At 36.0% G+C, this 22,406-nt stretch overlaps 3 protein-coding genes and 1 long non-coding RNA gene across 9 annotated transcripts; 2 read left to right on the top strand and 2 right to left on the bottom strand.

Moving 5' to 3' along the window:
* The first annotated feature begins 4,131 nt into the window (after positions 1-4,131).
* Positions 4,132-10,324, top strand: LOC131000651 (4-hydroxy-3-methylbut-2-en-1-yl diphosphate synthase (ferredoxin), chloroplastic). Of its 4 annotated transcripts, none has more exons than XM_057926666.1 (20): positions 4,132-4,269; positions 4,842-5,086; positions 5,331-5,488; positions 5,933-6,039; positions 6,121-6,221; positions 6,317-6,393; positions 6,765-6,884; positions 6,971-7,201; positions 7,454-7,570; positions 7,667-7,741; positions 7,838-7,915; positions 8,092-8,151; positions 8,239-8,301; positions 8,482-8,626; positions 8,716-8,854; positions 8,966-9,043; positions 9,115-9,274; positions 9,361-9,459; positions 9,561-9,665; positions 10,012-10,324. In XM_057926666.1, exons 2-20 carry the CDS (start codon positions 4,873-4,875, stop codon positions 10,111-10,113), a joined length of 2,229 nt encoding a protein of 742 aa, XP_057782649.1. In that variant the 5' UTR covers positions 4,132-4,269; positions 4,842-4,872; the 3' UTR covers positions 10,114-10,324. The 4 variants fall into 4 exon arrangements, with proteins under 4 accessions (XP_057782649.1, XP_057782647.1, XP_057782648.1 ...); XM_057926664.1 differs by having other exon boundaries at positions 4,154-4,416; XM_057926665.1 differs by having other exon boundaries at positions 4,202-4,462.
* A 1,726-nt stretch (positions 10,325-12,050) lies between these two features.
* LOC131000650 (classical arabinogalactan protein 4-like) lies at positions 12,051-12,995 on the bottom strand. The gene has a single exon (XM_057926663.1). The coding sequence runs from the start codon at positions 12,661-12,663 to the stop codon at positions 12,187-12,189; it is 477 nt and encodes a 158-aa protein (XP_057782646.1). The 5' UTR covers positions 12,664-12,995; the 3' UTR covers positions 12,051-12,186.
* Positions 12,996-14,312: 1,317 nt separating this feature from the next.
* LOC131000648 (protein disulfide isomerase-like 1-4) lies at positions 14,313-17,992 on the bottom strand. Its single transcript, XM_057926660.1, has 12 exons — positions 17,427-17,992; positions 16,680-16,809; positions 16,165-16,330; positions 15,961-16,079; positions 15,750-15,830; positions 15,556-15,642; positions 15,368-15,442; positions 15,160-15,228; positions 14,994-15,074; positions 14,762-14,896; positions 14,628-14,684; positions 14,313-14,547 (listed from the first exon to the last, which is right to left on the bottom strand). The coding sequence occupies exons 1-12, from the start codon at positions 17,990-17,992 to the stop codon at positions 14,416-14,418; spliced, it is 1,698 nt and encodes a 565-aa protein (XP_057782643.1). The 3' UTR covers positions 14,313-14,415.
* A 78-nt stretch (positions 17,993-18,070) lies between these two features.
* LOC131000649 (uncharacterized) lies at positions 18,071-20,105 on the top strand. 3 transcript variants are annotated; one of them, XR_009093766.1, is made up of 3 exons: positions 18,071-18,205; positions 18,292-18,383; positions 18,788-20,105. It is a non-coding gene; the product is annotated as an uncharacterized LOC131000649 (long non-coding RNA). The 3 variants fall into 3 exon arrangements; XR_009093765.1 differs by having other exon boundaries at positions 18,094-18,205; positions 18,292-19,890; positions 19,967-20,105; XR_009093764.1 differs by having other exon boundaries at positions 18,094-18,205; positions 18,292-20,105.
* Positions 20,106-22,406: the final 2,301 nt, after the last annotated feature.

The raw sequence follows: 22,406 nt of genomic DNA, 5'->3' as shown, positions 1-22,406 counted from the left end.
CTTTGGGCACATGAACTAAGAAAATAATATTTTGTGTATAGATGAAAAAGTGAAAAGGTGAACAAAGGATAAAATTTTTGTCGAATAATAAAATGTCTCAAAATAGGTGAGACGTCCAAAAAAGAAAATGTCTCAAGATAAATAGAATGAAGAGAGTATATGCAATATCTCAATATTATTTCTCATTAAAACCATAAATTTATGAAAAATATAAAAATAAAATAAATTTCAACTCGGTCGATGCGGATGGAGTGTGGTGTTTGTTTTGCTAAAACTAAAGTGCAAGGGCTCAATAGTCAATACCTTCTGCAATTTACTCCCTCCGTCCACTAATTCATGACTTATGGAAGAAAATACGAGTTTTAAGAAAAAAATGTATTGTTTATTATTTGAGTGGAGAAAATGACCCACAAAATATATTGTTTATTTGTTGAGTGGAGAAAAAGTGTATTGTTTATTGGAATCCATCAATTAAAAATTGTATAAATAGTTATTAAAAATGGATAGGACATGAATTGGTGGACGGACAATAAAGAAAAGTAAGACATGAATTGGTGGATAGAGGGAGTATGTTTTTTGCTCTAGTAAGGGACATTGGGCCCACAATTGGGATATAACATTAATTTTAATTTTAGGTGGATGAAATTATAAATTGTAAAAATAAATTTAAAGTGAAAAAATTATAAATTTATATACTCTCTGTGTTTCAAAATTTATGCATATATTTTCTTTTTGGTACGTTCCCAAATTTATGCACACCTTATTTTTACATATTAGTATCTCACACATAATTTTCACAATTTCATCTTTCTACTTATATTTATTTACTCACAATCTATTTAACAATACCTTAATGTTTCATTTAAATTCGTGTCAGAAGCATCGACGCAAATTTATAAGGACGAAGAGGGTAAAAAAATTGATAAAAATATAAAATACAAGTTAAATTCGTGTCGGAATCACATATGCATATCTATTAGGTAATCGATTATCTGAGTTTTGGGTTACTCGGTGCCGATCCAATAGTCAGTCGGATAATGGGTACTCGAAACACAGTATTCTACAATACCAGATCAGTATCGAGTATTTATATCTCAAATTGTGCAGTACTTTTGAGATGTGTACTAAAAAAAATACGCAATCCATCCCTAAAATTGTGAACCAAAAGAGATGACACATGTTTTAAGAAAAAATGTGGTAGTTGTGTTTAAGTGGAGATTGAGACCCACACCTTTCTGTAAATAGTTAAAGGAAAAGCTTGTGAGGTCATTTCCAAATTTTGAAGGACGTCCCAATATAGTAATAAAACCATAATTTTTAGGGATGGAGGAAGTATCTAGTAAGCTACTCAAACTTAAACAGTCCCGTTTGTCCAACCCTAGTTTGTAGGTCTTGGATCAGTCCTTGCATGCAAATTCACAATGATGTTCACCATTTTTCTTTTTTCTTTTTTCTTTTTTAAAACCAAAGAATAAGAACAAAAGAGTATTTAATATTATTCCATTTTTCCACGAAAATTATATGTTTATTACTATCATTTTCGTCCGTTCATAAAAATTGTATATTTTCTTTTTTTTTTTGAAAACTATCCATTATATTTTAACTATATCTACACTCAATATTTACAAAACACTAAACCATTTAATATTGATGGTTCCTTTTCTCCACTCAATTTTGGTAGATCATCTCTATACTCACATTTCGCAACTATTTATTACTCACTTCGTTCCAATAATAACGTCCTAATTTTCCTTTTTGTGCATCCCATTTATAATGTCTCAATCCAAAAAAAGAAAATAATTTACTATCTCTCTATCTCTCTCCTTATTTACTTTATCTATCTCTTACCTTTTCACCACTCTATCTATTCTCTTCTTATTTACTTTATTCATATGTTACTTTATCTACATTTTCTTAATTTGCGTGTTCCATTTTTTTGGGATATTATTATTGGGACGGGGGAGCAAAATATATGTCCTCCACTCCATCATACAATCTTCGAGTATAATATTTCATCCGTCATACAAAACTTGAGCAACTTCTTTTCGACACGAATTTTAAGTATTTAGTGTGTTAAGTGTGATAGGTGAAAAAAATGAAAAATGAATAGAGAAAAATCATTGTCATATAAAAAAATGCTCAAGTTTTATGGAACAATTCAAAAATAAATACTACTCAAGCTTGGTGGGACGGATGAAATATTTTCACACACTCGTATCCCGAAAATTATACACGTCTCTTTCGTGAGAATCATGACCGTCATCATCCAAATCCTAAACGTTCCCAAGCTACAAAATTTTAATTCAGAAAATAGTGAATTACTAAACAATAGTACTACCATTACAAAATATTAAATCAATTTATATTAGTAAATTTCAATCGTTGAAATTTGAGTAAAAAATTTAAGTGATGACTATTGATAATTGGTCTTCAATAGTCATATTACTTAATGGATATAACACAAGAAGTCAAAATCGGCAGTATTTAATATATTAGTATATAAACTTTTAAATGCGGCGTTTAATTAATATATTAGTATGTATTTTAAATGCGCCGGCGAGGAGTTACTTGATTCAATTTTTATTGGAAAGTCTACTCTAGCCCCACATATTCTACAATGTAGACTTGTTCAATTTTTACCACCATTTCTTCTTTCAGAGTACTGTTTTTTTTTTTTTTTTAAAAGAGATGATCAACAACATTAATAATCTCATATAAAGACAGTAACTGATGTGTCAGATTCGAAATTACAAGATTATCACTTAATAGGAAATTTAATTAAATAAAATAAATATGTTGTTTGCTTAAATCCCGGCTCAATCTATAATCGAACTTGATAAATTTATTTTGGAGATCTCTTATTGGTTGTTATATGTCAAATTCATAAATGGCTGCATAATAATATGTAGGCTAATTGGAGTCCGGAGAGTCCGTGGTATAGTTTATTATAGTCAAACCATCACAATAATGTATAAAAATCATAAGATAACCGATGTAGTAATTTTGTATTCTATTGATTTAAGCATTACAGTGTATTATGGTTATAATATTTCATTTTGAATCTACTGTAAAATGATTAATATTGTCGATTTTTAATACAAATTTATGACCTAGATTATGCGTTGGCGAATTTTGAGAAGAGACCGTTTGATTGTCCTTTTATATAATTGTTGATGTAACTATATTCCAAATTTTATTGCAAAAAAAAAAAAAAAACTATATTCCAAATTTTGTACCTAGGGACATAGGTATTGCCAAACAATAGCTAAAAATTTCACCTAATTTATCAAAAATCAGCAAAGACTCGTAACACATTTATTATCTTAGAAATTGCACAAACATTTGACTTCTTAGCGTACAAAAATTGAATTCCAAACTTTGACGCAATGGAGAGGAAAATAACAATACATTAATATTTAAAATGATCAGCTACATTTGACTGATAATCTTAGTTGTTTATAAACTTGACCAGTACATTTGACTTGAACATTTTTCTAAATGTGTTAAACGACTGCAATTGAATTTACTTATTTAATTTATATCAATAAAAATTTGCTTTATTATCATTTTAAAGCCAAATAATAATAAAATGTAATGGCCTGCCACGTAGTGCAGGACAATGGTTGTTAATAGTAGAATATTCCTATAACCATGGAAGGTGTAGTATTTGCATTCAAGTCCTTCAGTTTTTAGCCAATCTAATTTAATTCTGTTTCCTCAATTCTTAAAAATACAAATACTCCATCATCCCTGCAACCTTGTGATGTTTTAAAATTATAAATAGTTTATTCATGAAACAAAATAACGGTGTTTTATGGATATATGAGACTCTTACATTTGCTTATCCTTACATAACTTTTTATCTACTTTTAATAACTATATTTAACAAGATATATAGGTAATCCTCAAATCAGATTATTAATTTTCTAAATAAATTCGAATGCAGATTACAATCTACATACACCGACAAATATTTTTTAAGATCATTGTGTCGTTCTTGATAATTCTGTCACTAAAAATAAAATAAAAATCCCACGTAACTATAAACGGGTCAAAAGTAAATAAAAAACAAAATATAGGGGTTGAAAATGTAATATTTGAAAAGTTCAAACATCTCCTATTTGCCCAGTTGTCAGTTGAAAAAACCAGAGGCAGAAATAAATATTTATGGCTACTAATATGTGGAAATTGAAGATGCTGATGAACTGAATTTTGTCTGCTTATTATCAAATAGGTGTAGCTTTCATAATCCTTCGCCATTTCGAGCAGGTATAAAACCTCTGAGTTGGCTTCACTATCTTTCTGAATTTTCAGCTCCAGATAATTTCCATTTCAAATTCCATCCACCACCAGTTCATCTCTTTCTCGATTCTTCCTTTTGGCTCATTAGTGCTAATCGTTTTGTCATTTTACCGAGTAAGTTTCTATCTTATTCAACCGTGGTTTCAAGTTCATATCTCGAGTAAATACTCATTATTGATGATTCCTGCACGTTTTGAATTTTTTTAATTACATGTCTAATCTTTTGGGTTTTTCATTGTTTATTTTTGCGTGTAAAGTATGGAGATTTGTTGCAGATTTTCATTGCGATCGTATCGCATTAAATTATAGGGTTGACTTGATTTCATGCTCATTTTACCCTGTTTTTTTGGCTTGTGGGGTGGGGTATGTTCGTTCAATTTGGGTGATTTGATAAATTTGAGAGGTGACCTGTTGTTAGAATTCTCTGATTCTATTATACTATTTCTATGGAGTATCTTTGATTAAAATTGTGCAGGCTAAAAGGTTTCTTTGCTGAAAGGTGAATGTTGATTTTTTTGTTTTGTTTTATGTTGCTTTAGGAGGGTGGAATTTGGTACTTTGTGGAGTAAAATGGCGACTGGAGCTGTTCCGGCTTCATTTACCGGTCTCAAAAGCAGGGATCATCGTGGCTTGGGGTTTGGAAAGAGTTCCGATTTTGTTAGAGTTTCTGACTTGCAAAGGGTTAAGTTTGGAAGGAGCAAAGTTGCAGTGATCAGAAACTCGAACAACCCCGGTTCAGAAACTGTTGAACTCAAGCCAGCATCAGAGGGAAGCCCACTGTTAGGTATATGCTTCTTATTTTCTGTGCTGCTGTTCTGGTTTTGTTCTTTAAGATTAGATATCTTCGATTTTACTATTGAACAAGAGGCTTAAGGATGAGAAATATTTCCAGTCACGACCAGATTGTGTTTGGATTAATTTTCAGAAATTTGAGTTTGTTCTGAGAGCATTTTTCTTTGGTCTTTTTGAATATGCTGCCATCATTTGCCTTGGGTTAGACATCTGATTTGTCAACTTTCCGAATGCAGTTCCCAGGCAGAAGTATTGTGAATCCATACACAAGACAGTCCGGAGAAAAACCCGCACAGTGATGGTTGGAAATGTTGCTTTAGGTAGTGAGCATCCCATCAGAATCCAAACCATGACTACCACAGATACAAAGGATATCGCTGGAACTGTTGAGCAGGTTCTCCTATATCTTAAATGTTTTTACTAATTCTCTTCTTTTTTAAATGTATAAATTATAATATTATCAAGAAGCATGGTAGAAGATAGTTGATTAATCTTTGGTGGTTGTATGCTTCATATCATAAACTATTTCTGTATTTGTCCTGTGGTGAGATATGAAATTCTGTTGAGAATTATTTGATAGATTATTTGACCTTTCATTTATCTCATTGAATTTCTTTAACGACCAAAGCTGGACTCTTCAATACTAGCCAAAGGCTGATAAAGAGTAATTTTGCATAATTGAAGTAGAGGACCAACTACTATCCAATCCACTCGAGTAACTGAGCTCATGTTCTCGCACCACTAGTTTTTTGAGATACGAAACCATGCCATTGACATTTGTTTCAGAGCATCAGAACATTTATTATGGTCATTGTACATATAATTGTTGTATATGCAGGTTATGAGAATAGCAGATCAAGGAGCAGATCTTGTTAGAATTACAGTCCAAGGAAGGAAAGAAGCAGATGCATGTTTTGAAATTAAGAACTCCCTTGTTCAGAAGAAGTAAGTGTTATATTGGATTGAATCATATTATACGTCACAGATGAATGGAAGAGAAAGTATTTACTAATTTATACCATGCAGCTATAACATCCCCCTGGTGGCTGACATTCACTTTGCTCCACCTGTGGCTATGCGGGTTGCTGAATGTTTTGACAAAATTCGTGTTAACCCAGGAAACTTTGGTACTTAATTCACCACCATATGCTTTTTGGCATTATATTTCCCTATGAGATACGGAATGGTTCAAATGTTAGATCTAACTATATAATTTTTTCAGCTGATAGGAGGGCACAGTTTGAGCAATTGGAGTACACAGATGACGACTATCAGAAAGAACTTGAGCATATTGAGAAGGTCAGAATTAGACCTCAGTTTCTTTGCTGCATTTTATCTTGTAAAAGACTTGTCTAGTTCTGAGTTTGAACAAGTAATATTTGTTTTTCTGTAAATTTGATATAACCTCTCTCATCGCTCTTTGTGCTTCTCTCTCTCTCTCTCTCTCTCTCTCTCTCTCTCATAGTAACCAGAAACTAGTCTCTGGATAAGAGCCAAAGGGTTGGAAATGCTAGGCCTTTTATGTGCATATCATTGTATATTTGTAGCTAAAAGTGAGGATTTACCTCTATTATTAAATAATAGTATGGAAAGGTCTCCTTTTACCTTTTACCTCTGGATAACAGTATTTTGTGGGAAATAATTACCCATCTTTTTCCGCATATTCTTAGGTTTTCTCTCCTTTGGTTGAAAAATGTAAGAAGTATGGCCGGGCAATGCGCATTGGGACCAACCATGGTAGTCTTTCAGACCGCATTATGAGTTATTATGGAGACTCACCCAGGGGAATGGTAAGTAGCTATTTCAGCACTTGGAATGAGTTATGAACCTATACTGGTTCTGGTGATATATATATATACATTTGATTATGCAACAGGTGGAATCTGCATTTGAGTATGCAAGGATTTGCCGGAAATTGGACTTCCATAATTTTGTGTTCTCGATGAAAGCGAGCAACCCAGTTATTATGGTTCAGGCATACCGCCTTCTTGTAGCTGAAATGAATGTTCTAGGATGGGATTACCCATTACATCTGGGAGTAACTGAAGCTGGTGAGGGTGAAGATGGAAGGATGAAATCGGCAATAGGAATCGGGACACTTCTTATGGTATGCCCTTTATACCCCGTTGCTCAAAACAATATGATGCAAACATTTATTCTGTTTTTCTTAATTCAACTTTGACTTAGAATGTAATATTTCTTATTTATCTTACTAACAATCTAACTACCGTACGTATAAGTTCAATTGTTAAAACCTCCACTTGCTTCTCATCTATTTATGGTCTTTGCTGAAGTTTGTTAAAATAGTCATAAAGTTGTATATGTTTCGACGCACTCATGATCAATGTTGAACATGCAGGACGGTCTAGGTGATACCATTAGGGTTTCTCTAACTGAACCTCCAGAGGAGGAGATAGACCCCTGCAGAAGATTGGCTAATCTTGGAATGAAGACAGCTGAACTTCAGAAAGGAGTGGTATGACTTCAACGTTGACTCACTATGTTTGCTTCTATAGCTCTAAAAAAATGCACTTACAAATTCGAGCCTTTTATTGTTGTTGGGTTTAACCAGGCACCATTTGAAGAAAAGAACAGACACTATTTTGATTTCCAACGTAGAAGTGGTCAACTGCCAGTTCAAAAGGAGGTCAGATTTAATTTCTTATGGTTTAGAGTTAATCTTTTTGACGAAAATAGTGGAGTATCAGCTTTCTTGATCTCTGACTTTGTTACTCCCTTGTAGGGTGAAGAGGTTGACTATAGAGGTGTGCTTCATCGTGATGGTTCGGTTCTGATGTCAGTTTCTCTGGATCAATTGAAGGTTTGCTGCTATGTTCCTTTCATATATTAATAAGCATATCCGGTCTTTTTCCTTTCTTTCTTTCTCCCCCTTTTGTGGAATTATTGTACCTTCTTTTTCTATTTCTTTTTTCCTTTTAGATTTTTGCCTTTATGCTGATTTTCTTAAGATTTCTATTTTCCTCTTTTCCCTTATAGTCACCGGAATTGCTATACAAGTCTCTTTCAGCAAAACTTATTGTTGGAATGCCATTTAAGGTATGCTCAAAGGCCCTCTATAATGGGCACATTACCTTTTATTTTCTTTGGGGGAGATCTCATTTACGAAATTCAATACTGATGCAGGACCTCGCAACAGTGGACTCAATCTTGCTGAGAGAACTTCCCTCACAAGATGATAAAGATGCTGTAAGCCTCCTTGTGTTTACCATCAGACCATGCATAACAATGATTCGTGTTATATCCTAGTGTGTATTTCCCTTCATAAGAACTAACGGAAAGTAATTGTAGAATTTTGAAGCTACAAATTTCTTTGTGTTCCATAAGCCATGCAAATGACTCAAATCACCTTTTCCAATCTATGACCAGAGATTGGCTCTCAAACGGCTGATAGATGTTAGCATGGGAGTAATAACCCCTTTATCGGAACAATTGACAAAACCATTACCCAATGCTTTGGCCATGGTAACTCTTAAGGAATTGTCTTCTGGTGCTCACCAGCTTCTTCCAGAAGGTACACCACGCATTATAATACCAAAAGCTTTCTAGCTATTCAAATTATCGAAATACTATTAGTCATGCTAATTTACCTATTACGTTCAGGTACACGTTTGGTAGTCTCTTTGCGTGGTGACGAACCCCAAGAAGAGTTGGAAATTCTGAAGACTACCGATGCTACCATGATCCTTCATCACATACCATATTCTGATGAGAAAACCAGCAGAGTTCATGCTGCAAGAAGGTAGGGTTGTTTACTTAGACTATAGGTCCCGTCATCAGTGTTTTACTATTAGCAACGAGTCCCTGTACGTTTTACCCCAGCCTACTTAGTTGAGGTTCTTCATCTCTGCAGGCTCTTTGAGTATCTTTCGGAGAACTCGCTCGACTTCCCAGTTATCCATCATATAGAGTTCCCAAAAGGAATTCACAGGTATATTCAATCCAATGAGTTTTTTTAGGTGAAATTCAGATCATAGCTGACATTAATTCTTCCATGGGCAGAGACGACTTGGTTATCGGTGCTGGCACCAACGCAGGAGCCCTTCTGGTTGATGGACTAGGAGACGGTATCCTATTGGAATCCCCGGATCAAGAGTTTGAGTTCCTCAGAAACACTTCTTTCAATTTGCTTCAAGGCTGCAGAATGAGAAATACAAAGACGGTTAGTACATGAGTTGCACAAGGAAGAAAACAAATCAATCTAGTTGAATAATAATCACATTTCCTTTTCTTTGTGAAAATGATCAGGAATACGTGTCGTGCCCATCCTGTGGAAGGACTTTGTTCGATCTTCAAGAGATTAGTGCAGAAATAAGAGACAGGACATCCCATTTGCCCGGTGTTTCGGTAATTACTAGTTCCTCATCAGCTCAACCAATTATTCGTGAAGGGTGCATTGGTCTTCAAGAAATTATATTGAATCATTTGTGTATTCTTTTTCTACGTAGATTGCAATCATGGGTTGCATCGTGAATGGCCCCGGAGAAATGGCTGACGCGGATTTTGGTTACGTTGGTGGTGCCCCTGGAAAGATTGACCTTTATGTTGGCAAGGTAGTCTTACTCCATGAGATTTCCTTAGAAAACTTATGTGCCCTCAATTCAAATAATGATAATGTGATGCTTGAATTCACAAAACCATGAAATAGTTTACATACAAAGCATAACTAAAAGTTATATTAACGAAGAAGAAAAAACAAAAACCTAAAACAAACCCCCCTAGAAATCACAAGCTGAAAACTCAGGGACTGTTTAAACTTTTCGGAGGAAAAGCCAGCGGGAAAAACACCGTGAAAGGAAAAAGAGTCCTCGTCCAAGTTAACTCATAGATCTATCATTTCCTCTCTTGTTAAATGTTTGCTCCTGGTGTTCCATTCGTGACAAATCTTGTCCGTTTCAGACGGTGGTGAAGAGAGGTATTGCGATGGAGCAAGCAACGGACGCACTGATTGAGCTGATCAAGGAGCACGGCCGGTGGGTGGATCCACCAGTGGAGGAGTAAAGGTGATAGCTTGTAGCATTGTATCTGCAGAGAAGATCATCTGCTGCTCTAAGCAATACCAGTGCATGAGGATGTGGTGATATAATACATATTTTTTTGTTTTTCCAAAATGATGATAAGGGAGCTCCCTTCACTGTGGTTGAAAGAAGCTCCTTATACCATTTGTATGACTACAGAATAAATGAATGAATGCAAGAGAATGATTTCATCATCTGTAGGATGTATCAATTGTGGTAAATTGGTATAGGGAGTTATGATATAGTTTTTCTGCGTTAACAGTGAGGTCAATATATGTGCGTGTGTTGGTCTAATGATAAAGTGGTTAATGTCTGAAATTAAACATCTTATATTCTTAGTCTACCACGATATGCTACTTTTAAAATTTCTACTTATCTGACCAAAAGAAAAAAGAATGAGGTCAAATGTTCAATCCTCTATATTAAGATCGAGGTCAAATCAATTATCAATGCTCCCCCTTAATCCTACTAAAATTAACGATCATTACATGATCTTTAAAGCTTCGTTATTGCACCATCCATTCATTTTACAACAATTACCACACCACTTCATGTATCGATTACAACATTTACTACTTTTGTTTCACTTCTCATGAAACAAATAGTTATATGAATGAATGTAATAACAAAAAAAAAAAATTAAAAGGTGGTATTGCAATTTCACTTTTTTAAACATAGCGCGGATACTTGCATGTTGCATCCACGTATAATTATAGAAATATACCATTTTTTTTTTTAAATGGTAAATATTATGAAAACCCCTGAAGTATACCCGCTTTATCAAAGCTACTCTGAAATTTTTAAAATGTTCTCTAAACTCTCAAACTATCAGGTTTTTATCAAATATATCCCGCATCTATTTTCTGGGCACCAAAAACGTGATGTGACTCGCCGGTTGCCACAATGTAATTTATATTCTATTTTTTTTAAATGCAATGACAAAAGAGACGTCGTTTCGTACCATATCATTTTTAAAAAATCCACTCTGAAATTTAAAATTCACTCCTATCGTGTTTGAAATTCACGTTAATAACCTAGAATTAAGGATAAACACGATAGAATATGGTACAAAAAAAGTCATTTTTTCAATGTCATTTTAAAAAAATAGAATATAAATTACATTGTGGAATCCGGCGAGCCACATCACGTTTCTGGTTACTGAAAAATAGATGCGGGATATATTTGATAAAAACCTGATAGTTTGAGGGTTTAGAGAATATTTACAAAGTTTCAAGATATTTTTGATAAAGTGAGTAAAATTTAGAGATTTTCATGATATTTACCCTTTTAAAAATGTCTACACAAGAACAATAGTATTGCTTTCGGTTTAAAATTTGGGTTGAAATTTTAGTTGGAAAAATGATTCTCTAATGAGTATCTACTTCTCTTCCAACTATTAGGTTGAAATGAGATTGGAAGTTTGAGATGCTTCTCCTTTAATTATTGAGCTGAAGATTCCAGTTATCACGGGGAGAAATGGAAAATCACTATTAAAACTTCTTTTAAAATAATAAAATAATAATAATATATTATCTTTCCAATCTCATATTTAAATTCTAGTTTGTCTTAAATATTTTAATATTGACAAATAAAACAATTCTACGCGGTTCGTGTGACACTCAAACTTGTGACTCACCAATATCCAAATATTTAAAGAATTCCAGCTGTTATATATAGTGTCAAAATAAAAAAACAATGTAAAAACAAAAGTTAATAGTAATTCAACCCAAATCTACGGATCCAATCACATTCTCCTCGCCTCGTAATATCATTCTTCACTAATCAAATACATGCTCCATATTTATTCACCATTTTCATGTTTCATCTTCATGTTTTCATACTAATAAGATCAGACTAGAGAATTTGCAACAATCATTCAACAAATGCATGAAAGAATGATCGATCATTTTTCTACCATAATAAAGCAGCAATATTAATATTATTCTTAATTATAAGCAGCAAAAGAATTAAGCAAAATAAAACACTAAGCAATGTAACAGTGTAGCAAGCTGCAGGTCTGTGTATAACATAAATCTACATATATTTTTGTATTGATCTACATAAAATCTCTCCGGTCGGTGTAGCTGTACTGCGCGCGCCGGATGTTCTGCTGCCTCTTCTTATACACCACCGCCGCTATCCCTACCACGCAACCAGCGGCAATAACTCCCATCGCGATCCCTGCCTTTTTCCCACCGCTCATGCCTTCGGAGTCATCTCCGTGATCCAAATCGCCGAGATGCATTTTATCGCCCTGGCCGGCGTCTGCCGCCGCAATCGGCGCAGGAGACGGGGACTCTTTGTGATTGGACGAGTCGCCGACTTCGTCCGCTGGAGACGGCGCCGGAGAAGGTGAATCAGGAGATAGACGTGATGGAGGAGGCGCCGGCGGAGAGACGGGGGATGGCGCTGGGGCCATCGGAGACGGCGAAGGGGAGGACTCGGGGACGTCTGCGGAGAATGTAGGGTTTGGGAAGAAGAGGAGAGCGAAGAAGATGGTTAGAGAGAGAGAGTGGATGATGATCGAAGCCATATTTGGAGAGAGATCTGAAGAAGAAAAGGTTTGAAAAGTTGGTTATAGAGAATGTAAAGAGATTAGATATATTTGAGAGTGATTGAAGTAGAGTACAAGTCTTTTATTAGAAGAAGTTGAAGGTGTGAGGGAGAGTGGTTTCTTCGAAATTCGTTGCACTGTGATAGCATGCATGTGTTAGTGGGAGAGAGAAAATGAGATGCGTAGAGAGAGAAAAAGAGAATTATAGTAGTAATAGATACACATTTCACCCATCACCCATGCTTGTGTTGTGTATATAAATATGAGAGAGAGAGACGGGACGAGTAAAAGCGGGGCGAAGGGAATGAATTGCTTAAGATACAATGAAAAGAGCCAGTTGAGTTGTCCATATATATTAACTTGTTGTTATAGTTAGTATCTTAATGAAGATTTAAAGATATTACTAGTACTTTATATGAGAAATAAATAATGCTATTATTGCATTTTAATGAAATCAAATAATCATCTAACAGAAAATTTAAGAGAATAATGATGTAATACCGAGAAAATTGAAAAGGGTAAAGAGATTGATAAAAACACAAATTCTTTATCCTGATAGACCTCCTCTAATTAAAAATAAATCAATAGCAATTTAGTTTATTTTGTTTCTGATTTTTTTTTTCGTGGATTGGCGTTGCTTTGAGTCCAAATAAAGTGTGTTTATTTTAATAATATGAATACTAATCTCTTGTTTATTTTAATGGATTGAAATTTTGAGATATCCCTAGACTCTTCATTATTCTTATCATTTAAGTTATTTTTGCTTGATTCATATTGGAAGGTGATCGGAGAAATCCTACTCTTGAGAATAAAAATATTTAATCATGCATCTTATCAATCATGCAAAGTAAGCGTTGGTAAGGGAAAAACGAAGATGGCTTGAATTTGAACAATTTTTTGAAGCGTTACCTCATTTTTTTTATTTATGCACGCTATTCCGAGACTGAGAGGAAAAGAGTATTACGTTTTCAAATCCAAAAGGATCCACCACTTATTTTTTAATAAACAACAAATGATTAGTCAACTTCACTAGGCTTTGAAGTTTACTTTAAACTTAATAGTAATTCACATTTGCAGTTGAAAATGCTTCTAATTAAATTCCCAAAACGGTTCGTTCTAATTTTTTATAGATATATACTAATACAAGTCTGCCGCATGAGACTTTCTTGCAAATGAGTTTTCTTTAGCACTTTTGTCAAATGTCATTTTTCTACTCCAATCCTCACATTTCACTGTATTATAACTCTTCCAGTTTTAAATTAAACTTAATATTTCATACGTAAAATATGTTACTACTTAATGGAGTAATAAATTCAGTCAATTTTTTCATCTTTAAGAGAGTTGCTTTTATCTATGTCAATCTGAAACTTGGTTAATTAACAAAAATGTACACTTTATTTTGTATCACAAGTCAACCGCTACTATTGCAAGTATTATTAGAAATTTTAGAGTATAATATGACTACAATTTATGTAACGTGAATCTACAAAAGATCTTTGCTTAGAAAAAATACAAGTCTGGTTTACTTGTTTTCCTAGTTTGTTTCAAACATGCATTTATACCGCAACAGAGCTAAATCCGAGCCTAATCTAACATGGCACATACATTTCTCCATCTCCAACAATGACTTTAGTCTAAAACTTGATCGCATATATATAACCAAAACTGGTAAGTGATATTGTTCCGATTCCTATTAGCACAATGGGATTAGAGAGAATTTGTAACAAGTGTCTACAGCTCATCCTTCACATCACCGGTGGAGGTCGACGACGAGCTAGGTTTTGGTAGCTTGAAAGGGATAGAAGCATGCTTCTTGATGAACTTGTAGAACGCCACCACTGTGCGCTCAGACTCAACTGGAATCTGCAAAAAGTCGAAGCAAACGCAGTTGTAGTTCGTACCACAGCGAAAATCATAGACAAGATTTAGGTTATATGGCTTACAGGAGCGGCACTCTTCTTTCCTGCTGGGAAAAACAGAATTGTGGGGTATCCCTCGGCCTGCAAATCACAAAATGTATGAAATCTCAAAGACTGACACTGATACTAAAAATGTGAGGAGGTTTAGTCGAAAATACCTTGGCACTGGGGTGTTCGTTCGTCGTGCCATCCATTTTCGCCACGACTAGAGATGAAACACCACGCAAGTGTTGGGCGAGCTTGTTGTATGTTGGTTCCAGAGATTGGCAATGGCCACACCACGGTGCATAAATCTACGTAGTATATACAGGAAAAGATGTTAGTGAACTAGAAAACCAATCATCAGAGAAGATATGGTGATGCTGCTCCGATCAATGTCATTATTGCTACCTCAAGAAGAACATCTTTAGACTCATCCAAAACAATATCATCGAAATTGTTCCCAACAACTATTTTTACATCACCGTCATTCTGTAACATGAAACATTGGAGAAAATGTTGATCAGCACATTAAGATGATAGATTCAATCAGATTAAAGAACCAGCCAGAACTCACCTTCTCAGGAATTGGGTCTGATTTATAGAATGGTTTGAGCTTTTCTTCCACGAAAGCCTCCCCAAATGTCTGACGAAATGAAGAGTTGCATCATCAGCACAAATGACATTTCAAAAGGTGATGATAGTAGGCGCGCACATATAAATAATAACACACAACATGAAATAAAACCAACATAGGGAAAAATGCAAATAAGAGTAATTTCTACCTTGATTCTCTCTAGAGTAACTTCCCCATCAAAGACAAATTTCTTAGTCTCCTCACTTGCAATATAGCCCAAAACCTGCAGGAAAAAGTCGGGATAATTAACTATTGCAGGATCGAAGTTTCCCAACAGGTAGGTAAGGCAGGCATACAGAAAAAGAGAAGTTCAAAATGGAAGTTACAGAAAGTTACTTTTGGAGCATCTCCAGTGATTCCAAAATAATCTGCCACTGGCTTCCCTACTTCTTCATTGCCAATATCCACATATACAAATACAAGCTGCAGTAATTTTCAAATAAACTTTCAATAAGATTTAGTAATTTGCTTTCTGAAATTCCCAACCCTGCTGATATAGAAATATTGTTAAAAGGCACACATTACAATACCTTTCCCTTGAAGAGATTTGCAGCTTCTTGAAATGCTTGAAAGGCCTCTTGTGAATTATTAGATGTGGCAAAAAGCAAAACCTGAGTTTGCATTGTAGGAGCTCAGTTTGGTAACAGTGGCAACATAAAGCCATACAAATGAAAGATTACAGAGGATACCAAAATACAGTTGCTCAAAAGTTTTATTTTGAAATACAATCTTGCAACTGACCTGCTTTTTTATTGGACTCTCAAATATCAGTGGAGCACTTTCCCTGCTAAAAGTTATCACTAAAGGAAGTTTGTTGGCAGAGACGAATTTAGCTATTACAGACTTTTTGAATTGGCCATCTGCACAGAGTATCAAGTGGATTAAATCAACCAGAAATAGGCTAGCAGAAAGCTGAGAAAAAACTGGTGTATGTTGGTTACTAACCAAAATGTGTCACTTTCTCCGCCTCTTTCTTCAATAGGACTATTGCAGGGCGCTTAACATCAGCTTCCAGGTTAAACATCTTTGCAACATTAGCATTTGCAGTTTGGTAAAAGTTAACATCATCATCAAGCTTTGATGCAGCTGCAAACTCTTCACTGTCCGGACCCTGTCGCACGCAATAGGAAATTATGTTTATAATGCTTCTGTATCATATGGCGTCCACTATCCTACACCTGATAATTTACTCACTCTTGGGCTTAAGAAAAACGACAGCTTTGTCACAAAGGAAAAGTATAGACAAAAGAAGAACTTGCCTATGATAAGAAGGTATCTGGGTCACTAGTATTATATGAACAGGGATGTTTAAAAATTTAAGCAAACGTGTTGATGCTATCATCAATATATCATACAAAAATCATCAATACAAACATGAGTGGAAAAGAACTATGTGCACAACCACATATACAATTAATGTATACATTTATAAGAAAAGACCAAACTAAGTAGTAGCTTACCACTAACGACTCGAGGAAGGCCAAAACAACCTTATCCTCAGACGTTAATATATGCTCTGCATCCTCTGTTGTAGTTATGTTGGATACACCAGGTCCGGTTTTCTTCTTGATCCAGGTAACAATAGCATCCCTGTACCAAGATCACCTTTTTATTTTTAAGATTTTGAGAAGAAGAAGAACCACAAAACAATTAAATGTCAAGCATATAATAAGATGTGGAATTGCTTTGACAGTTTTTCAGTCTGACCAGCATTCACATTTCAGATATGACAAAAGAAACAAAGCATTATAGGATGTGCTGTATTTTACAGCAAGCAATGAGGTATCTAGGAGACAAAATTTTATCTTGATAAGAAACGGAATTTTGAATTTCAATTAGAAGCTTCATAATCTTTCTGCTCTAAAAATAAATGAACAAATCAAATGAACTCGGACCTACAATTTTAAACTCATGGGGAAGCTTTTTTAGCTAAGAATCTAAAGCTGTATTTGGTGCTAAAAACCCCATACGAAGTGGATTCATATTGATAGAACTATATTCAAAGGCCTAAATTAGATGCCTAAAAAAGTAGGGAAAATAAACTCTCTTCCAATTCTCCAATACCATAGCCAGAGATAGCTGAATAGTTCTGTAATTCAGGAATTTAATCATCAAACTACACAAGAATCCTTGATTGAGAAATCCAGTTGGAACTCTCTCTGTCAATGACAAAACCAAAGTGAAAAATCAAAATAAAATAAACTCACTTCGTACGTTGCCCGGAGTAGGTTTGATGCTCCCCATTCACAAAAAAATACACAGTCGGAAAACCCTGAACTTCATAATTCTCCGCCAGCTCGTTCTCCACCGTCGCATCCACCTTAGCAAGTTTCACATTGGCTGCCTTGAGTTCGGTGGCGGCGGCCGCGTACTCAGGCTCCAGCGCCTTGCAGTGGCCGCACCAGGGCGCGTAGAACTCCACCATCACATACTTATTCTCATCAATGAAACCACTGAAATTACGGTCCGCCAAAATCACAACATCCTTCTCGTCAAATGCGGCGACCTCATCATCCCCATCTTCGCCGTGAGCGAAGTCGGAAGGAACATCGAAGTCGTCGTAGTTCTCGAAGTCCTCATCTTCTGCCTCAGAGAATTCGGCATCAGAGTGGGGGTGGTCGACGGGCACGGCGTCGCCAGATTCCGGTTCCTCGAGGAAGCTGAGGTCTTCGTCGTCGTCGTCGGCGGTAGAAGAGGCGAGAATCGGGGCGGAAAGGAGGGAGAAGAGGAGGAGAGAGAGAAGTAGGAGTGGCAGAGTGATTCTAGTCGCCATTGCTACTAAATTTGGATCGTATTCGTAGATCTCGGGACACCTATATGCCCGCGGTGGAGCGTCGTCTAAGGAACTACGTCGTTTTGGAACTCCATTTATAAAATACTCCTATTATACTTTTACCAACTTCTCCAATTGAAAACTTACCATCGCATTTCGTCGAACCCCATCAATAATACTGATCCTTTGCCCATGATTAGCGTTCTTGCTCAGGTAATATTGATTCATACATTAGATTAGCACAATTGTTTTGTTTGTGATTTAATGTATGTATTCTCTTTGTGAGTGTATTTGTGCAGGAGCGTCGGCGCTGGGGAGCGTTGCAGCTGAAATCGCGTTTTTCGAGCATCGTAAAAGCATCTATAAATCAATTTCTGATGCACAAAATCCGGTGATTTTTCTTGTTTCTTTGTTTTCGCTTTCTTTCCTTCCTCTTTGTTGGTTAAGTTATCTTTCTTTGTTTCGTTGATTCTTCACCTCTTCCAACTGATATCTCCTTCTTCATTAATCTAGCATTATGTGAAATTGATGAAGGAATCCATGGAATTGGTAATATTTTGGTAAAATCAGGGCTGAACTTTGAATATGCTTTGAACTTCCTTGCGTTTTATCTGTCTCGGTAGCACTCCAGACCACTTTAGTTTCAAAAGTTTATGACCTCTCGTAATCGACAATAAAGAAATCGTGATATAATGACTTCAAACATTTCAAACTTATTTTTCTGCTTTCTGATATAAAAAGTGCATCTCTTCTTACTGTATAATAAAAACTCTACATTTTGAAAAAAAAAATAAGCCAAGAGAAGCCATATTTGGAAGAAGCTCCCGTCTAGAGTTTGCTCGGATATGGAACAAGTCTGTGGACAAGACTCTGCGACCTGTCATTGAGTCTCTTAGCTCAAATGGATGGTAGGATTGTTCTTATAACCAGATCACTCTTACGAGGGCTAATTTATTTTTACACGATCGTGCTTACAGTGGCCTTATGATTAGTACTTTTCTGTTTTAGATTCATCAGGCGGAACTGGGCCTTTCTTGGTGACAAACAATACTCAGTTCTTGTCAATAAACAGAACCAGCTTTGACTGATAATAATAAACTGAATATTTTCGAATACTTGTGAGTTATCATTAGACCGTCAGACGCTATTCTAGAATCTTAATATCTTTGACTTGATTTGTTAGGTTGGTGATGCACTGGTTGTAGCATGTAGAATGTGCTTATTATTTTTCCAATGTAAGATCCTACCGTTGTGATTGCATCTGTTCTTCTCATGAATAACGTGCAAGTCATGTAAACCAACTCTACTATCAGTCACTAAATTAAATTGAATGAACCAAATGCATGATGAAATAAACAACTAACTCTACTAGATAAAAAGTGGGAAATAAGTATGGAGAGAGAGAGAGAGAAAACAAGTGTCTAGACTGCAGTGCATCCCAGAACAGAGACAACGGGCGAGTTACATATGCTCTAACCACATCCTCACACCACTTGTGTAACCACATTACACATCTGGTTCAAGACCGTATTTGGCTCTCTCTGCATTGACTTGCCTCTTAAATATGACATAATAAATTCCTGCTGTGAAGAGGATAGCAAAAATGAAGCCTACAGGAATCCCAGCAATGCCACCAGCTGCAATAGCTCTCCGAGCTGTGGATCTCTCGTGAGCTGAAGTGGACTGCCCGGTTGCAGCTAGAGGCAGTGAAGAACAATCTGGTAAATTACACAGGTTTGTGTTTGGCCGTTGTGTGTTGGGGTGCAAGTATGCGTACATTTCAGGGGAGAGCACGATAGGGCTGTTATGGTCCTCGAGGCCATGAGCTCGAAATTCAGCTGTGGAAACTGAGAGGAAGAAAAGAATGGCAAATATGAGAGAAGAGGCCATTTGATCAGGTTAGATGATGTCTCTCACGTTTTCTATGAGTAAGTAGTGTTTGCCTGTTTGAATATGGACTTGTGCTTTATATAGGGTGCAATACAATGAGGAAATTGTTGCTTGTAGTCGAATCTAGTCTTCGAGTTGGCTCAAGGGATATACACATTTATCATATTCATAATTACTTTATTCATCCTTCATTATTTATAATCATGATACAAAGGATTAATGATCGAATCTGTCCCAACTTGTAGTTATTTTATGTTCTATGAATTGTATCCCGATCTCTGAAGTTAGAACGGCGAAGCATGGACTTTCCATATGTAAAGGATGTCTTAGGTTCAATCTCGACTGCTCTTCCTTCTCCCAAACTCAATATATATATCAGTAATTTGATATTGGGTTCTAATACATTTATTACTGAGCTCTGCACATTCTTTGCGAAATCGATCAATGCGTACATAATGGTCTATCATCTTAGGTTTCTATAGTATGTAGAATAATGTGCAGCATCAAATGGATTAAAATGAAAAATATTATAAAGTTATTGAGGCTTAGCTTGAAGAAGCAGTAAAGGTTGATAGAAATGGAAGATTAATGGGTGCACTAGTAATTGGCATCGTCACCTGTCAACAAAATAATTACAAAGTTGCAAAATGTATTGCGAAGAAGAGATCTCCATTATCCACTAACCCCCAAGATACATGTGTCACACTACTTTTGCACTTTATCTTAATTACATTTTCACTTATATGAATATATGTTTACTGGGGATAAATTATAATAATATTTGTGTCTTCACCCAATTCATGATTCTCTCGTCCGGTCTGATACAATTAGAAACTATGAATCATGTTTTTTGTGTATATATTAATGTTTTTTATATGTATACATTAATGCTTCTTCTATGTTAAGGCTTTCTATATGCTTCTTTTTATGACAAAGTGTAGTGCATAGTTAACACCTAGAGAAATGAGATTAGTGTTTGTTTGTTCATCTTCCTATATATATATTGTCACAAGTTATGAATTGGTGCAGTGGATAAAACCTTATTCTTTCTTTCAAAGGTCAAGCGTTCAAATCATATTGTACACATTCTACAAATTTGAATTTTTTTAAATAAAAACCGATTAATTCGTTTAATCGGTTAACCGAATTAACTGGTTAAATTCGGACAAATTGAGAAATCGTAGATTAATCAGTTTGACCGGTTAACCGATTAAAGAAATGGCCCTTAACCGAGCCGACCGGTTTACCAGTCCTAATCTTGTGTGCGCAACTGCGCGGTAGCCCTCTTCTAGATTTATCTATATTTAACTTGAGCGACATTCATCTTACAGATGAGGCCTTTTAACTAATTGACTAATAACGACTGAAAAAATGTGAACGACTTTTTCCTCATATATAAAAATAAAAAAATGGGAAGACTTTGCTCCGAAAAATAAGAAGTGGAAAGAAGTAATTCAAAGTTGATTTTTGTTAGGCCCAAAATCATAGAACATGAAACTAAACTAAATTGATTCAAAGAATTCAATTAGCAGGGATCAAGGCCCGGAACTAAATTCGAGAGGAACTTCGATTGTTTCTGACACAAGAATTCAAAGTCAAAAATAAGAGAAAATAGAGAGAAACAAGAGAGGCCTTTAGCACACACCGTTTGGAAACAAAATTATTGATAGGAATCGTGTGTAACTGTGTATGATCGCCGCACGAGTTAATATTTGTGATATGGGTTAAGATTTGGATTCAAGCATGTTGGGTACCTTCGCCTAGCCGGAGGTTCACCGCTTGGTTCCCGACCGTCCTGCCGCCTTCACACGTTGCTCAAGCAACAACAAATCTCTACACTCCGTGCTTCTTCCTTTTCCTTCTTCTTACACCTAAACCTGCAAAAATCAGAGGAAGTGCAAGCAAAAAAGAAAAAGAACAGAAAACAACAGGAAGAAGTAAAGAAAGACAGAGGTGGGAAAAAGGTGTCTCAGGGACACAGGTGGCTCAGATTTTTCCCATGGTAGGCTCGCTCTTCCGGCAGCTTAAATGATCAAGGCTCAGGGAAACATGGAGAACTAATCGGCACTCAAGTCTCACTTTGCACAGCCACCAAAATCCACAGTGTATCACCAAACAGGAATCCAACGGTCAGGAATCCGGCGATACACGCAATCAATCGGAGCGAGGTTCACACACACAGTCACCAAACAGGAAACCACCAACAGGAATCCGGCGACATTTCGGGAAGGAATAGCAGAGCCTTCCGATCAAAACAGTGTGTAAAACTCCCTCTAATGGAAAGCCAATGCAGCGGGGATTAAAAGGGTGGAGCATAAAGTCGAAGGTGGGGAGACAAGGAGACGGGGCGGTGGAAGGGCGGTGGAGAAATGAAGGCGGAAGGAGAACCGAGGAGTCGGGCGGCGGAGGGAACTGGAAGGGCGCAGATGGGAGAGAGAGATTGCAGCGGCGCACGGGAGTGATGAAATGGGGGGGCTGATTTGGACTTAGGGTATAAAGGGGATGGGCTTGGGCTTGGGCTTGG

Source organism: Salvia miltiorrhiza, chromosome 8, assembly GCF_028751815.1.
Source record: "Salvia miltiorrhiza cultivar Shanhuang (shh) chromosome 8, IMPLAD_Smil_shh, whole genome shotgun sequence".
Classification (NCBI taxonomy): domain Eukaryota; kingdom Viridiplantae; phylum Streptophyta; class Magnoliopsida; order Lamiales; family Lamiaceae; genus Salvia; species Salvia miltiorrhiza.
Note: the sequence above shows the minus strand (reverse complement) of the source record. Positions and strands in the feature narration are given on the sequence as shown.

Bases quoted from the DNA above. Each gene is read 5' to 3' on its own strand.
- LOC131000651 (XM_057926666.1), top strand. From the start codon at position 4,873: ATGGCGACTGGAGCTGTTCCGGCTTCATTTACCGGTCTCAAAAGCAGG. The intron at 7,916-8,091 runs GTTTGCTGCTAT...TTTCCCTTATAG, and splicing joins TTTCTCTGGATCAATTGAAG to TCACCGGAATTGCTATACAA. The intron at 9,666-10,011 runs GTAGTCTTACTC...TGTCCGTTTCAG, and splicing joins TTGACCTTTATGTTGGCAAG to ACGGTGGTGAAGAGAGGTAT.
- LOC131000650 (XM_057926663.1), bottom strand. From the start codon at position 12,663: ATGGCTTCGATCATCATCCACTCTCTCTCTCTAACCATCTTCTTCGCT.
- LOC131000648 (XM_057926660.1), bottom strand. From the start codon at position 17,992: ATGGCGACTAGAATCACTCTGCCACTCCTACTTCTCTCTCTCCTCCTC. The intron at 15,831-15,960 runs GTCAGTTGCAAG...ATGCAAACTCAG, and splicing joins AGAGTCCAATAAAAAAGCAG to GTTTTGCTTTTTGCCACATC. The intron at 15,229-15,367 runs GTAGAAATTACT...TCATTTCGTCAG, and splicing joins TTACTCTAGAGAGAATCAAG to ACATTTGGGGAGGCTTTCGT.